The 15,406-nt window shown below is 33.1% G+C and overlaps 1 protein-coding gene across 2 annotated transcripts in view; it reads left to right on the top strand.

Moving 5' to 3' along the window:
• Positions 1 to 15,406, top strand: part of Cfap47 (cilia and flagella associated protein 47) — a 355,085-nt gene that overhangs the window by 328,090 nt on the left and 11,589 nt on the right. For both annotated transcript variants that reach the window (XM_063280369.1, XM_063280368.1), the window contains exons 61-63: positions 3,178 to 3,333; positions 7,099 to 7,270; positions 8,029 to 8,190. In XM_063280369.1, the coding sequence (XP_063136439.1) occupies positions 3,178 to 3,333; positions 7,099 to 7,270; positions 8,029 to 8,190 (490 nt within the window). The remainder of the gene's footprint in view (positions 1 to 3,177; positions 3,334 to 7,098; positions 7,271 to 8,028; positions 8,191 to 15,406) is intronic.

Here is a 15,406-nt window from a genome sequence, read left to right as displayed (position 1 = left end):
AGTTGAACCAGCACCATTTGCTGAAAATGCTATCTTTTTTCCATTGGATGGTTTTGGCTCCTTTGTCAAAAATCAAGTGACCATAGGTGTGTGGGTTCATTTCTGGGTCTTCAATTCTATTCCATTGGTCTATCTGTCTCTCTCTGTACCAATACCATGCAGTTTTTATCACTATTGCTCTGTAATACTGCTTGAGTTCAGGGGTAGTGATTCCCCCTGAAGTCCTTTTATTGTTGAGGATAGCTTTAGCTATCCTGGGTTTTTTGTTATTCCAGATGAATTTGCAAATTGTTCTGTCTAACTCTTTGAAGAATTGGATTGGTATTTTGATGGGGATTGCATTGAATCTGTAGATTGCTTTTGGTAAAATGGCCATTTTTACTAAATTAATCCTGCCAATCCATGAGCATGGGAGATCTTTCCATCTTCTGAGGTCTTCTTCAATTTCTTTCCTCAGTGTCTTGAAGTTCTTATTGTACAGATCTTTTACTTGCTTGGTTAAAGTCACACCGAGGTACTTTATATTATTTGGGTCTATTATGAAGGGTGTCGTTTCCCTAATTTCTTTCTCGGCTTGTTTCTCTTTTGTATAGAGGAAGGCAACTGATTTATTTGAGTTAATTTTATACCCAGCCACTTTGCTGAAGTTGTTTATCAGCTTTAGTAGTTCTCTGGTGGAACTTTTGGGATCACTTAAATATACTATCATGTCATCTGCAAATAGTGATATTTTGACCTCTTCTTTTCCGATCTGTATCCCCTTGATCTCCTTTTGTTGTCTGATTGCTCTGGCTAGAACTTCAAGAACTATATTGAATAAGTAGGGCGAGAGTGGGCAGCCTTGTCTAGTCCCTGATTTTAGTGGGATTGCTTCAAGTTTCTCTCCATTTAGTTTAATGTTAGCAACTGGTTTGCTGTATATGGCTTTTACTATGTTTAGGTATGGGCCTTGAATTCCTATTCTTTCCAGGACTTTTATCATGAAGGGGTGTTGAATTTTGTCAAATGCTTTCTCAGCATCTAATGAAATGATCATGTGGTTCTGTTCTTTCAGTTTGTTTATATAATGGATCACGTTGATGGTTTTCCGTATATTAAACCATCCCTGCATGCCTGGGATGAAGCCTACTTGATCATGTTGGATGATTGTTTTGATGTGCTCTTGAATTCGGTTTGCCAGAATTTTATTGAGTATTTTTGCATCGATATTCATAAGGCAAATTGGTCTGAAGTTCTCTTTCTTTGTTGTGTCTTTGTGTGGTTCTTTGTTTTTCTATATCCATGGTTGTCTCCCTTTGTGCTTTCTTTATTGTTTCTATTTCCATTTTCAATTCCTTTACCTGTTTGATTGTGTTTTCCTGTAACTCTTTCAGGGATTTTTGCGTTTCCTCTCTAAGGTCTTCTATTTGTTTACTTGTATTTTCCTGCATTTCTCTAAGGGAGTTCTTTATGTCTTTCTTTTCTTTTCTTTTCTTTTCTTTTTTTTTTCGGAGCTGGGGACCAAACCCAGGGCCTTGCGCTTACTAGGCAAGTGCTCTTCCACTGAGCCAAATCCCCAACCCTCTTTATGTCTTTCTTAAAGTCTTCCGTCATCATGATCAATATTTGATTTTCAATCTAGATCTTGCTTTTCTGGTGTGTTTGGATATTCAATGTTTTCTTGGTAGGAGAATTGGGCTCCGATGATGTGATATAGTCTTTGTTCCTGTTGCTTGGGTTGCTTCACTTGCCTCTCCCCATCATGTTGTCTCTGGTGTTACCTTGTTCTGCTATTTCTAGCAGTTACTTGACTCTCCTTTAGGCCTGTGTATCAAGAGTGTTGTATACCTGTTTTCCTGTTTTCTTTCAGCCACTTATGGGAGCAGAGTGTTCTGCTTTCAGGAGTGTAGTCGTTCCTGTCTACTGGCTTCCAGCTGTTCCTGAGGTGTGTGTCCTGAGTCCACCAGGCAGGTCACTTGGAACAGAAAAGTTGGTCTTACCTCTGGTCTCGGGCCTGAAGTCACTCCTCAGGGCTGGGATTTAGCTCTCTGTGAGTGCAGTAACCAGAAGGGCCTGCCCCTCCTTCTGGCCTGATGGTGCTAGGTGTTTTCCACTAGCTTCAGAAATGTGGGCAGAGACTAGTCTCCTCTGGTTTCCCAGGCGTGTCTGCCCCTCTGAAGGTCTAGCTCTCCCTGTCACGGGATTTGGGAGCAGGGAGCTGTGGACTGGGATCAGCGAGGTTCAGGCGCCACTAACCTGAAGTGTCTGGTCCCAGAGGGTCTAATTTTTCATTTATATTCACTATGTAAACTGTGTGTAGTAAATTTTGGGAAGATATTCATCTGTATGTGTACTCCCATATATATTGTTTAAGAATATTATAAACCTACTGTCCCATACTAGTTGTTGTTATGTAATCCGTAATTATAAATACAAACATTTGATTCTAATATATTGACAATGTTTACACTTGATGGGGTAAATATTAGCATGTAGTACATTTGTAACTACTATAGAGAGATCTTTAATGCTATAAATAAACATTCACATATCACATTTTACAATGTTAAGTCATTGTAGTCTTATATATAACCACTAACAGGATAGATTTTATAGATTTGAAATTTAAAAATATCATTGCATGTATGAATTTTAAAGTGCATGTAAAAAGACAAATAGATACTTTTAAATATTATTACCAGCTCAGAATTATTGAACTTTGATTTTAATTATCTCAAGGCATATACTTTCCTATTATTATTTAAATAGATCGGAGATTACCACAGTAAATATACAGATGTTTAAAAAGTACTTCATGTGTTCTGAGTTGCTACTTGAGATAGTAGTATGACCGCATCAGTCCCTGAAACAAATTTTTACATCCAAATATGGTCCCTAATGATGATACACACACACACACACACACACACACACACACACATATATATATATATATATATATATGTATATATATACATATATATATATATCTGTTTATATCATATTTGACTTTGAATTTAGGATACTATTTTATCTATTTAATGTTCATGTTTATATATAATATATAGCTGTTTGTGCCACATGAAATGCTAATTTAATTATGTTCAATCAAGTTTTAGTTTTATAAAAAAATATTTTATCAAAGTAAAAACAATTGTATCTAATAGTAGAATTAACTGAAAAATGTTTCTCTTACAGTTGTCATAAGATGTCAGGCCAACAAAAGAACAGAAGAGAAAGTGGAAGTCACAATGGTTGGTAGTTTTTTTGGTTCACGTCCATCACCTGACTTGACAGAATTTTTAGTTTTTCCAAAAAGAAATTCATCTAACAGTATTTATGAAGACGTTGATGGTAAGAGAATTATATTCATAACTAAGAATTAATTACAGTAAAAGTTCATTTACTGAAAATGTGGGTTACTAATTGCTAAGTAATTAAGATCCATTTACTTTTCATTTACAATATAACATTTAAGTTAGTATTTAAGAATGCTGTAAATTCGCTATGTTTACATAGCAGTTTTTCAGTCGCGATAGTAGTTATAGTTACCATATATTTTACATGAAATGCATTGTAGATCTGTCAACATTGAAAAAAGAAACCTTCCAGTCTAGTTTCCAGCAGAACTCAACTTTAACATCTTTCCCTATTTCCCTCATTTTTTGGTGTTTGGTTTTGAACATTAGCCCAGGATTTCATACATGTTATGCAAATACTCTGCCATTGAGCTAAACACTGAGTCCCTTCTAGATTCAAGAATGTTTACTGAAGCCATATTATATTTATAAACAAATTTGAATGAGTGTTGCTTACTTTAAAAAGTAGAAAAGTTATATGAATTAAATGTAATATTTAAATCAATTTCTAAATGATAAATTGTACTGTACATATTTCATTTGTGATTTATATTTTATATATAAATTAAAATAATTGACATGTGTTTTGAATAGAGCATTTTAGATTTCAAAGTCCAAAATCTGAAGCAAAAATGATTCCACACCTAACCTCATATAAGTTGTAATCATAGCAAAACTACATATTCAATAGGTAGAAAATGAAAGCTATGAAAAGGGAGGAAATATTTACACACTGTATATCTGATATGGGAATAGGCTCCAAAATATATAAGGAATGCCTACATTTATTCAAAATATGTAATATCCTATTTGAAAAACAGGCTAAAGAAGGTAAATAAACTTTTCTCCATAAAATATACAGAAATAGTTAATAACCATATGAAAATGTATCCACTGCTACTTATTGCAAGGGAAATACTGGTCAAACCTCAAAAAGGTGTAGCATCACACTTACTTCCCTACACATTATTTTAAGAAGTGAGAAGAATGTGAGGAAACATTAAGCCTTCCTTGCTCTTGATAGGAAAACAAAATAAATCAGCCATTCTGAATCTTAGCACAGAGTCACCTCATAATGTGAAACAGGACTGTGCTTTTCTTCCACAATTCCACTGGATGCAATTCTAAAATAATTAAAATCATAACATTATTGCCAGTAGCTAAGATTTAGATGGAAATCCACATGTTAGCCTCATTAACTGTAAAGGTGAATTGGAAAGTGAATTGAGTCCATAAAATCTTTAGGGTTTGGTAGTGCCTTCTACAATAACTGAGTTCATTGGTAGAACATTAGCCATTTTCAGACTATCAGAATTTATGATCTACACATGAGGAAGGAAAAGAAAGCCTGAACCTTGGATTCAAACATTAAGAAAACAAATGGCTGGCTCTCTGCTCATATTTCTTTCTTCTACTTAGACTCAATAATCAGACAAGCTGTTTGATTCTCCCAATGTAAATCCTGATAGCAGTAAAGAATAACTGATTATAACTTTTATTCTAATATTTTAAATTCATTTGACTTAATATGCCTATCTACATAAAATTGATTGGAGGAAAAATAACTCCCTTCCTCATGATATGTTTTACCTCCACTCAGTCCAATCCAACAATTAACCATTATAACATGAGAATGAAAGGACCACGCTGATGTTTCCACTGACAACTTTTCACACTTTTAAATGATTTTTACACTTTTATCATTCATCTGCAATACGAATTGTCTGCCAGAAATTATGTTCAGTCTCTAATTAACAAGCTAGAAATTCTGTGACAAAGGGATTAAAATTGGTTTAAATATTGGATTTATTCACAAATTAAGTAGTAGTGTCAAATATTTAATTTTTATTAGTACATATTAATGTATAAAATAGTAATTCTCATCATGGAACTTCCATATATATATATATATATATATATATATATATATATATATATATATATATGTTATGCACAGTGATGACTCACCTATGTTATTTTAACAGTTGGCATTACCCATCCAAGTGGTAATTCAAGTACTTAGAATTCTATATTTCGTAAGGCTGCTTTTGTACGTTACAGTTTACTCTTCATGCTTAGGATATACTCTAAAATTATAGCTCTTGCTCTATGCATTGTTTGTGCTTCTTTGGAAATTAGTGACTTTCCAACTACGGCCATTATTCTGAGACTAGTTTTTACTGTGTAATTGTGCATTAGACTTGTGTATTTTTTTGTTTTTCTCAAAAGACATTTTAAATTTTATGTATATGAATGTTTTTCACACATGAATTTATATGCACCATGTGCACGCACAGTGTCCTACAGAGTAGAGAAACAGAACTTTAGTTAGTGGCTAAGTTTCTGAGAGTTCCCATAGGTACAGGTTAGTTTACTCTGTGAGTTGTCCTGTGGGGTCCCCATCCCCTTCAGGCCCTTCAGTGCTTTCCCCAACTCTTCAATAAAAGCCCTCAACCTCCATCCAATATGCTGCTCTATCTGCATCTATTTTAGTCAGCTGCTGTTTGGAGCCTCTCAGAGGACATTTATGCTAGACTCCTGTCTGTAAGTATCATTAAGAATGTCAGGGATTGGTGCTTGCCCATAGGATATGTTTCAAGTTGGGCCAGTCACTAGTTAACCATTTCTTTAGTCTCTGCTCTATCTTCTGTCCCTGATTTTAGTGGGATTGCTACAAGATTTTCTCATTCAATTTGATATTGGGTATTGGCTTGCTGAATATTGCTTTTATTATGTTTGGATATCTGCCTTGAATCCCAGGACTCTCTAAGACTTTTAAAATGAAGGGGTGTTGGATTTTGTCAACAGCTTTTTCAGCATCTAATGAGATGAACATGTGATTTTTTTCTTTCAATTTGTTCATTTAATGAATTATCTCGATGGATTTTCCTATGTTGAACCATCCCAGTATCCATGAAATGTAACCAACTTGATCTCCATATCCTGCCCAGCTTCTGTTGTCACCTGAGTTTTTGATTTTAGCCATTCTGACTGGTGGAATCTCAGGGTTGTTTTGATTTGCAAGAGTTAAAGAAAGGACTGAAGAAAGGAACAATCCTCCGTTTTTGGTGGGATTGCAACCTGGTATAACAACTCTGGTAATCAGTCTGGCATTTCTTCAAAAATTGAACATCGTACTACCTGAGGACACAGCTATACCTCTCCTTTGCAACCCCATAAGAAGAACAACAATATCAACCAACCAGATCCCCTCCCCACTAAGCTTCCAGGGACTAAACCAACATCCCAAGGTTACACTGGGATAGACTTATGGCTCCAGCCACAAAAGTAGCAGAGGATGGCTTTGTCTGGCATCAGTAAGAGGAGAGGAGGCCCTTGGTTCTGTCAAGGCTAGATGTCCCAGTGTAGGGGAATGTCAGGACAGGGAGGTGGGAGGGAATGGGTGTGTAGGTGGGGAAGCACTGTCACAGAAGCGAGGGTAGATAGCGGGTTTCTGGAGGGGAAACCAGGAAAGGGGATAGCATTTGAAATGTAAATTAAAAATCCAATACAAGAAAAACTGTCCAAAAAGTAAAAATTATATTCTATATTTTAATATTTATTCATGTATTTCACTTTAGCGAAATTATTCATAGTATTATATACCTGGTACTGTAGTAAACATTAAAATAAATGTGGATAAAATTTCCTTTTACTCTTTATCTAAAAATATGTTGAGAAATGTCAACCTATAAATTGATGTTCAGTTTATATATATAATGAGCTAAACTGAAACATACTTTCATTGTCATTTTCCCAGTAACTCCTAAAAGACGTGAATTTGAGTATGAAATAGAATTTGAATCTGAAGAAACGAAGTCTAGCCTGGAGTCCACTGTAACTTTATACTTATTCAGAAAACATTTCGATGTAAAAAGTGAATTAATTTCATTGGTTTTCAATCTGGTTTTTACACCAAGGAAACCATTCAGGTAAACATAATTAACTTCTCTTTTAAATATAGTATTATTACTCTTTCAATGTATTTTTTATGCTGGTCAGAAAATTGTGATTAAATTATTTTATTGATTTTATGCAAAAACATTTATAGGTGTATGATCTCTAGCTAGTAAGCTGTGAAAAGAATTCTAATGAAAAAAATCAATAGTTCATTGGACCTATTTTCCAAAATAATACCTATAACTTACTAAGTACACTGTTAGTTTATGTTGGTTACAGAAAATGTTGTGCAGTCAATTTTTCAACAATTCTGAGTTTGGTTTTTTTTAAGATTTATTTATTTTATGTATATGAGTACCCTGTGGCTGTCTTCGGACCACCAGAAGAGGACACTGGACCTCCTTACAGATGGTTTGTTATAAGCCACCATGTGGTTGCTGGGAATTAAACTCAGGACCTCTGGAGGACTTCCTAAATAGCAGCCAATGCTCTTAACCACTGAGCAATCTCTCCAGCCCCAGATGTTCAATTCTGAGTTTTCAGAGCTAACTACAGAGTATATAAGAAGACCCATCAAATAATTATCTCAAATGATACTATGATATTGCAAATTCTGAAATAAAAAATTATTCCTAAAACACTAACAACAATCATCTAGATTCTTAAAAGTAAAATGTCTCCCTTTTTTGTGAGCCAAAGAGATACTTTCGTTTTAACTATAGATATTTAATTGATATATTTAATCACTTTTCTTCCTGTTGCATTTTTAAAAAATATTTTTGTATTCAAGGGCTCATATCACATTGAAAGTTGAGTGCATAACAGATGGAATCTGGAAGTTTCCTATAACATTGATTGCTACTGAGCCCGAAGTGGAGGATGTCATTAACATCCAGGGAATAGGTTTATTCAAGACATCTGTCACGGAATTTCGACTAACAAGTCAGACAAGGTATTAATTATCAAGAAGATGTAGGTAACTGGTATTATGAATATAATTATTACTGAAATGTAAAATGAAATTTAAGGTGGACAAAACATGAAAAATTTCTAGACTATTTTTCTTTGATTCTTTTGAAATCTGAAAAAATCCTTTATAAATTTAATTTTTCACAGTTTTTGTTACTTGTAGCTGAAATATTCATGTGCAAAATAAAAATCAATAAAATAGAAGAACCTGGAGGTCTACAAGTATCTATTAGAGCCAATTGTTTGATGATAGTACTTATTCTTTTCACTTCTCTTACTAACTTGCTTTTCACTGGTTCTTCTTTTATTGATTTTTCAGGGCTTTGCAATTCTTTGCATACTGTACCACTAAGCTTAGCTACATCCAGTTCTATAAACTGACAGAAGTCTCAGCTTTACTAGATACAGTTGAAGATCTAGCTTTCTATTTCATTTCTGCTTCTATATTTTTTCTTCCTCTGTATTTATACTGAAAATATATACATTTCCAAGAAATTTTAAAGGATTTATGAGGATGGTAGTCTATTGTGCCTAGCCTTAATTTCTCCTAATTCTTTTGCTTGTCTTTCTTCCTGATGTTATAAGCCACTGTTATATTTATTTTTGTCCAAAGAGTATTCCTTAGCACTTCTTAAGGAATAACTTTCTGGTGAAACGTTCTCAGAGCTTTTGTTAATATGAGAATTTTTTGTTTCCTTCAATAACAAAGGATACATTTGCTGAATACAGGATTCCTGGTTCAGAGGTCTTTTTCTTTCAGGACTTCTGTCTAGATTGAGTGGCTTCTGTGAAGGAAATTGCTATTTGATGTGGTCCCCTAAGAGCAACATTTCATTTTTCCATAATCTCTTTAAAGATGTTTTATCCCATTTTAGCTTTCAGGAAACTGATTGTGATGTATTGTGCACATGCAATGTCTATTATATATGCTGTTACTGTAAGGCCAAATTCCATGAGGAAAAGCAGTGAGATTCTCTTATTCAGTGTCTGGGATGTTAAGGATGTTTACTAAATATATTCTGTAAGGAGAAAGATCTCCAAGTACTTTGGGTTTTGACTTATTAAGTCAAAAGCGAATCAGCTATTTCCATGGTAGTTATTAAACATGAATTTACTTTGAAATACCCTGGGAGGCAAAGAATTAACTAAATGTATTTGTTAGATTTCTAAAGAACACTAACTGATATAATTATTTACCATTTTTATTCAAGAATTTCATTAAACCTTTTTAACTACTGTCTTATTCAGAAAAAGTTTCACCTTACATTTTACCCCCCTCAGACTTATTTTTTTAAGTTACCATCCAATGTAAGGGGATTCATTATGGAATTTTCATGCATATATGTTGCTCTGCTTTGTTCTACTTTGCTCTTCTCCTTTTCAAACACTTTCAAAAACATTAGAAGATGAGTAATATGGTTGTTTAAATGATGTAACAATGTATATGATTATATATTACACAGAACTATTACAACAGTATATTTAGAATCTGACTCATTTTGAAATATTCAGTGAATAAACTATTCAGATAAAATAGTTACAGTATGATTAGAATTCTACTCTTTCAGCAATTTAAAAATTTCTTACTAGCATGTATAATATTCCTACTTTAATAAGGTTTAATATAGTTCCTTTGCAATCAGGACGAAAAAAAATCAGATTGTATTTTTGGGGTAGGTTGCTTATATTAAAAGCATCCTTGTTTACTGACAAAGCTGTATCATGGGCTAGAAATCAATATCTTTTCACATTCCTCCATAACTAAATGACCTATGTGGCAAATGGACTTTCTTCATTTTCTATTACAGTAGAGATGCTTTAAATGATCTATATCACAAGCTCTATGTGTGAGTACTGTACAGATGAAATATAGATGAGAACCTAGGTTACAACTTCTAGAAACATTCAACTATCTTTATTTTATTGTTTGGAAATAATTCATAGAGTTCTTAACAATCATTTTATTATATTCTATCCTTTAAAATTTTACATGTATTTATTATGTATATGTGTTTGTGTTTGTGTGTGTGCATGCGTATTTGTCACAGAGTATATTCAGAGCTTAGAAGACAAATAGCTTTTTTCTTCCTTCCCATCACGTGAGTTCTAAGGATTAAACACAAGATGTCAAGTTTTGGTGACAAGCACCCTTAGGTACTGAGACACTTTGCCAGCTCTATATTATAATTTTAATTAACCACTCTGTAGTATCCTTTAAACTCATTCTAATGAAAAACATATGAGCAAAATAATTTGAATAGAAAATAACACAAGATCGCCTTATTAGCTAATTTATGATTGCTGTTGATAGATGCAATTAAATAACGTTATCATTAAAGAAACAAACAATAAAAGGAAACCTCAGAATTTTGTATGACACCGAAGAAAACTCTGAATGAATATCTCATCATGATTAATTTATTTTCATTAGCCTAATTTTTCTCAATTTAATTAGAAACTTTCTTCACTTAATTCATTGGAAATAGAAACCAAGCACTGTACAGTCACAAAGAGGGAGCACGAGCATATTATTCTCTGCTGAATATCCAGTTTATGTCAAATGCATTATTATTTCTTCTCACATTGTTTTATAAAAAATCCTAATTTTAGCCAACTCTAACTATACAATTTTTTAGAGATATGTATATTTAACATACTATTTCCTATGATAAAAGGTCAAGATTTTATGCATAGCTTGTCTTCAAAGAAAAAGAAATTAGTTAAATTCTCACTTTCTTGTTTCCCATTAAACAGTAATATTTTTAATTTCACTAGGACTTTTGAGAAGAATGAGGCAGTTACAAAGTCTACTTTCTCAAGTTGCCATTCATTCTGTTTCTGTGGTATCTTAATTTTTAAAATGTCTTGAAAGTTCTTTTCTTCTACTTTTTGGACTCCTACCATGTAATAAAGGGCATATGATTCCTTCTCTAACACAATTTTTGTGAATTTACTTAATAGTGGGAAAAGAGATAGCTATATGGTTTCCTTTAAAAACCATACTGAAAGAAACGAAAAGAAAAAAAATCTACTTAATTATAATCAAATAATTCTGAGTAGAATTTTATTACTGACATTATTTTAAACATTTTTGTTCAAAATCAGAATGTTTGTCACTTCATCTACTATATAATATTGCAATGTGTTTAAGAGAATTCTCAGGAAAAAGAGAACTATGAATAGAATTACTTCAGTAGATTTCAGTAAGCATTTTCATAGGGATAAATGTGTTTATCAGGAGTTCTCGTACATCAAATAGTATTTGACAAATTCATTCAAACTGTGAAAAGGAAATTGGCTCTTGAATTCTCTTACTGAATGAACTATATAGAATCACAAACAAATCCAAAATTCCATAATTGTATCTTCTAAAGTAGAGATTTTATTCTCTTTGAGGTCATCTTGAAAAAGTACAGAGAAAATGCAGCCAACCTGGGATACATATTGAGACACTTAGAAAATGCTGATGCATGAAGAAAATCTGATGAAATGGTTTTGTAAGCAGTTTTATCAAAGATTTCTTACTGACCCAGATGAATTGCTTTCAAATGTCCCAGATGGGGAACAAAACATATTTTAAAATCTGAAAAGACCACTACAATTTGATGGCAATTTCCCCCTTTGGAAATCATATAGATCTCCTCTCTGCTTTAGTGTCATTATTTATCTGAGAAAATATTTCAGCTTTCTGAATACAATTATTGTCTGCCAAGAATGGACATCTGCATTCCTTTAAGACATACAGGGAAAAAGATATTTCCCCACATACAGTTAATGGTATTATTATGAAGGAAAATAAATAATTTATTTCCAATAAATAGTAACACTATATAAATATAAGAAAATGGAAATGTACTTAAGTGACTATTCTTGATCAGTGTAGTCTCATTAGACTGTTTTCCCTAAAACCACAGTAACATCAATACTACATATGTATTACATACCTATTACCTATTTATAATATATAAGATTATTCAATGCTAATGATACTACAAATTTTGTATCACTACCTAATTTACATAAATACATATGTACCTATATACAAAAACACATACTTATATTTTTATAAGTACTTATATATTTTATACTTATATATTTTATAAACACATATTTATATTTTTTCAATATTTTATATTGAATTATAAGTTACCAGATTTGGAAGTGCTCAATAACTAGGGTGCCTCTTTAACTAACATGCCTCAGTTCCTGCCAACTACTTTCTGGCCACATTCCAACAGAGAAATAATACTTTTTCATGTTCTTCTCTTTGATGTTATACAAACCTCTGATTTGGGCAATTCCCAATTGTAGTAGCGTAGAATACATCGTAAATGTTTCAGATATAATTTAAGTACTAAATCTCTTAGAAAATTACTAAACACTTCTGTTATTTTTGAAACATTGCCAACATTAGCTTTGTTGAGTGTAAGCAAAATAAGTATCACCAAGAAATGCCATATACACGAACAGAACTTTTTTCTCACAGATAGAAACTGAACCTTGTGCTTCAGACATAATAGTCAAGTACTACGCCTCTGAAATATATCCCTGGATCCTTTTGTAATGTGATTTGAGACAGTTTTGCTGTTATATATTCAAGCTTTGAGCTTGCAATCCTTTTACATCAGGCTGCCTAATAGTTAAGATTACAGGACTGTACCACACACTAAACTCAATACTAAAAATTCAGTACTAAATCAAGTATTGAAACAGAGGATCTGTACGTTCATTTTGTTTCGTCAGTTGTGCCTCTCAGTAAATGCTTAGACACAGGAATTCATGAATAAAAATGTAAGTCAGTAAAGTACTTAAAGCACTTACAAACCTTCCGAAAGTCAAATAATCTGAAAAATGGACAGTTGGGACTAGGTAGTGATAATCTTATTGAAGATATATTTAGAGCTTAGGTTTGAACAAGTTGCATAATTAAGCATTGCTAACAAAACAAGAAAAGATTTTATGTGTGATCCAGTAGCAATCATATTCCTTGAGAGGTATTGAAAAAATACATGCATGCTGCTTGGGTACTATATGAAATGATTTTTCACTGTTGTCACTTCTACATGTCATTTTCCTGTTCCCCTAAATCCTAGTATTGATGGTCAGGTCAGCAGTGTATATTTCACTATTCTTTGTTGTTATAATTATGAAATATATTGTAGACCAGGAGGGGTGGCACATGACTTAGATCTCGGCATTCAGGAGGCAGAGGTAGGTATAACTCTGAGTTTAAGGTGAGCCTGATCTATAGGCTACAGATTTGATCTGTACACCCACAGACACACACACACACACACACACACACACACACACAGAGAGAGAGAGAGAGAGAGACAGACAGACAGACAGACAGACAGACAGAGACAGAGAGACAGAGACAGAGAGAGAGACAGAGAGAGAGACAAAGAGAGAGATGAATAAGAGAGAGCGAAACAGAGACAGAGGAGAATAAAATACTTTGTAGAATACCCTATCAGTATCTACTCTGTTATTGTTTCATGTAGTAAATCTTGTGTGTTTCCTGATGCTGCCAGTAGCTCCTCAGTTAAAGTACACAGTGCCATCATTGTTAAACACTGCTCACAATTTTCTAAATCAAGAAATTAATTTTTGCTTATATCTATTGCCCTATGTCCATCTCAAACCACTGTTCAAACATCAACCTGAAAGGATCACATATTCTTGTATTTGCTTCTGTATTACTGGCCATTTCTTTATTTGCTCCTTCTTGTTTACCTAGCCTTTAAACATTGCTGTTTCCCAGAACCTGATTTCTCCCCTTTTGTCTATCTTCCTTTCCTAGATAATTTATAAATGTGCTCTATCCTTGTCATCTAACCTTTGAAGAATCCAAATATGTTTCAATTCCTGACCTTTTCCCCAACATCAAACACACACACACACACACACACACACACACATCCAATTTTCTGTTACAGAAATAGACATATATAATGCTAATTGTTAACATGAAATTTCAAAATATAAATTATTTCTCTTGCAAAGAAGGTCTTTTTACAAACTTCTTTTTAAGTGAAGGATAATTCTAGTTTTACACATGCCTCAGAGAATGCAACAAATTTATGTTTCTCTTTTTTTGCTTCCTGTCACTTATGACTCATTGGAAAAAATGGTCGCACAGTCTATGAAATGTAAGCATAACCAAGTTTTTTTTCACCATTACTACTAGTGCTTTATCTATCCCCTAATCTTTTTGCCTTGATTCTTACAGAGCCTTGTTGTTCTGCCTGATTGCTACTACTCGTGTTTTCACTTTGTAGTACTTCACAGCATGACCAGGTCCATCCTTTAAAAGTGTATTCCCATCGTTGGTCTGGCCAGGCCACCTGATATATCCATTTTCTTTAAATACCTATTCCCTTTCTGTTCCATAGCATTGATCTGATCTAATGTCTAGTGTTGTACTGTATTCTAAACCTTTTTGCTTTATGCTTTTGTTTTAACATTCTCTATACAACTCACTTTTGAGTAAATAGACCATTAGTTATACTTTGCACTGCTGAATTCCATCACACCATTAAATAAGTAACATGGATGTGCTTCAAAACATTCCTTAAAATGAAAAGGAGAAAACTCTATCGTCTTTTTTTTTGTGAAGTCTGATAGGAACACAAGAAAGAACTTAGATGAAAAATATATCAATATATTTCCAAAGCAAATTTAAGTACACATCAAAAAGCTCATCTGCTGAAACACTGTGATTTATTATAGGATAAAAGCATAGCTCAAGATATGCAAATCTATAAATGCAGTACATCAAATTAATATACTAAGGGCAGAAAGATAATGAAAATGTCTTAGATACAAAAATAGCTTAGATAAAGTCTGAAACAGGCCACCCTGACAAAAGACCTAAAAATATACATCAGCACACAAAAGACTATATATGGCATAACTACTGTCAACATTATACAAAATGGGAAAGACTCAAAAATATTTGCACTAATACCATGGGTTAAGTATGCCCTCCTTCTCCATTCTTATTGGATGTATTCTTTGATGTATTTCTTGAATAAGAAAAAAAGCAAATAGGAAAAAATTGATTTATTCCAGTTTAGAGACAGTTCTTACACATGGGAAGACTTAAACAATGAAATATAAAACTGTAAGAATTGACAAATACTCTTAGCAGAGTAAGAGAATACAAAACCAATATAAATATAGCAACTTTTCTGTAT

Source organism: Rattus norvegicus, chromosome X (assembly GCF_036323735.1).
Source record: "Rattus norvegicus strain BN/NHsdMcwi chromosome X, GRCr8, whole genome shotgun sequence".
Lineage (NCBI taxonomy): Eukaryota > Metazoa > Chordata > Mammalia > Rodentia > Muridae > Rattus > Rattus norvegicus.
Note: the sequence above shows the minus strand (reverse complement) of the source record. Positions and strands in the feature narration are given on the sequence as shown.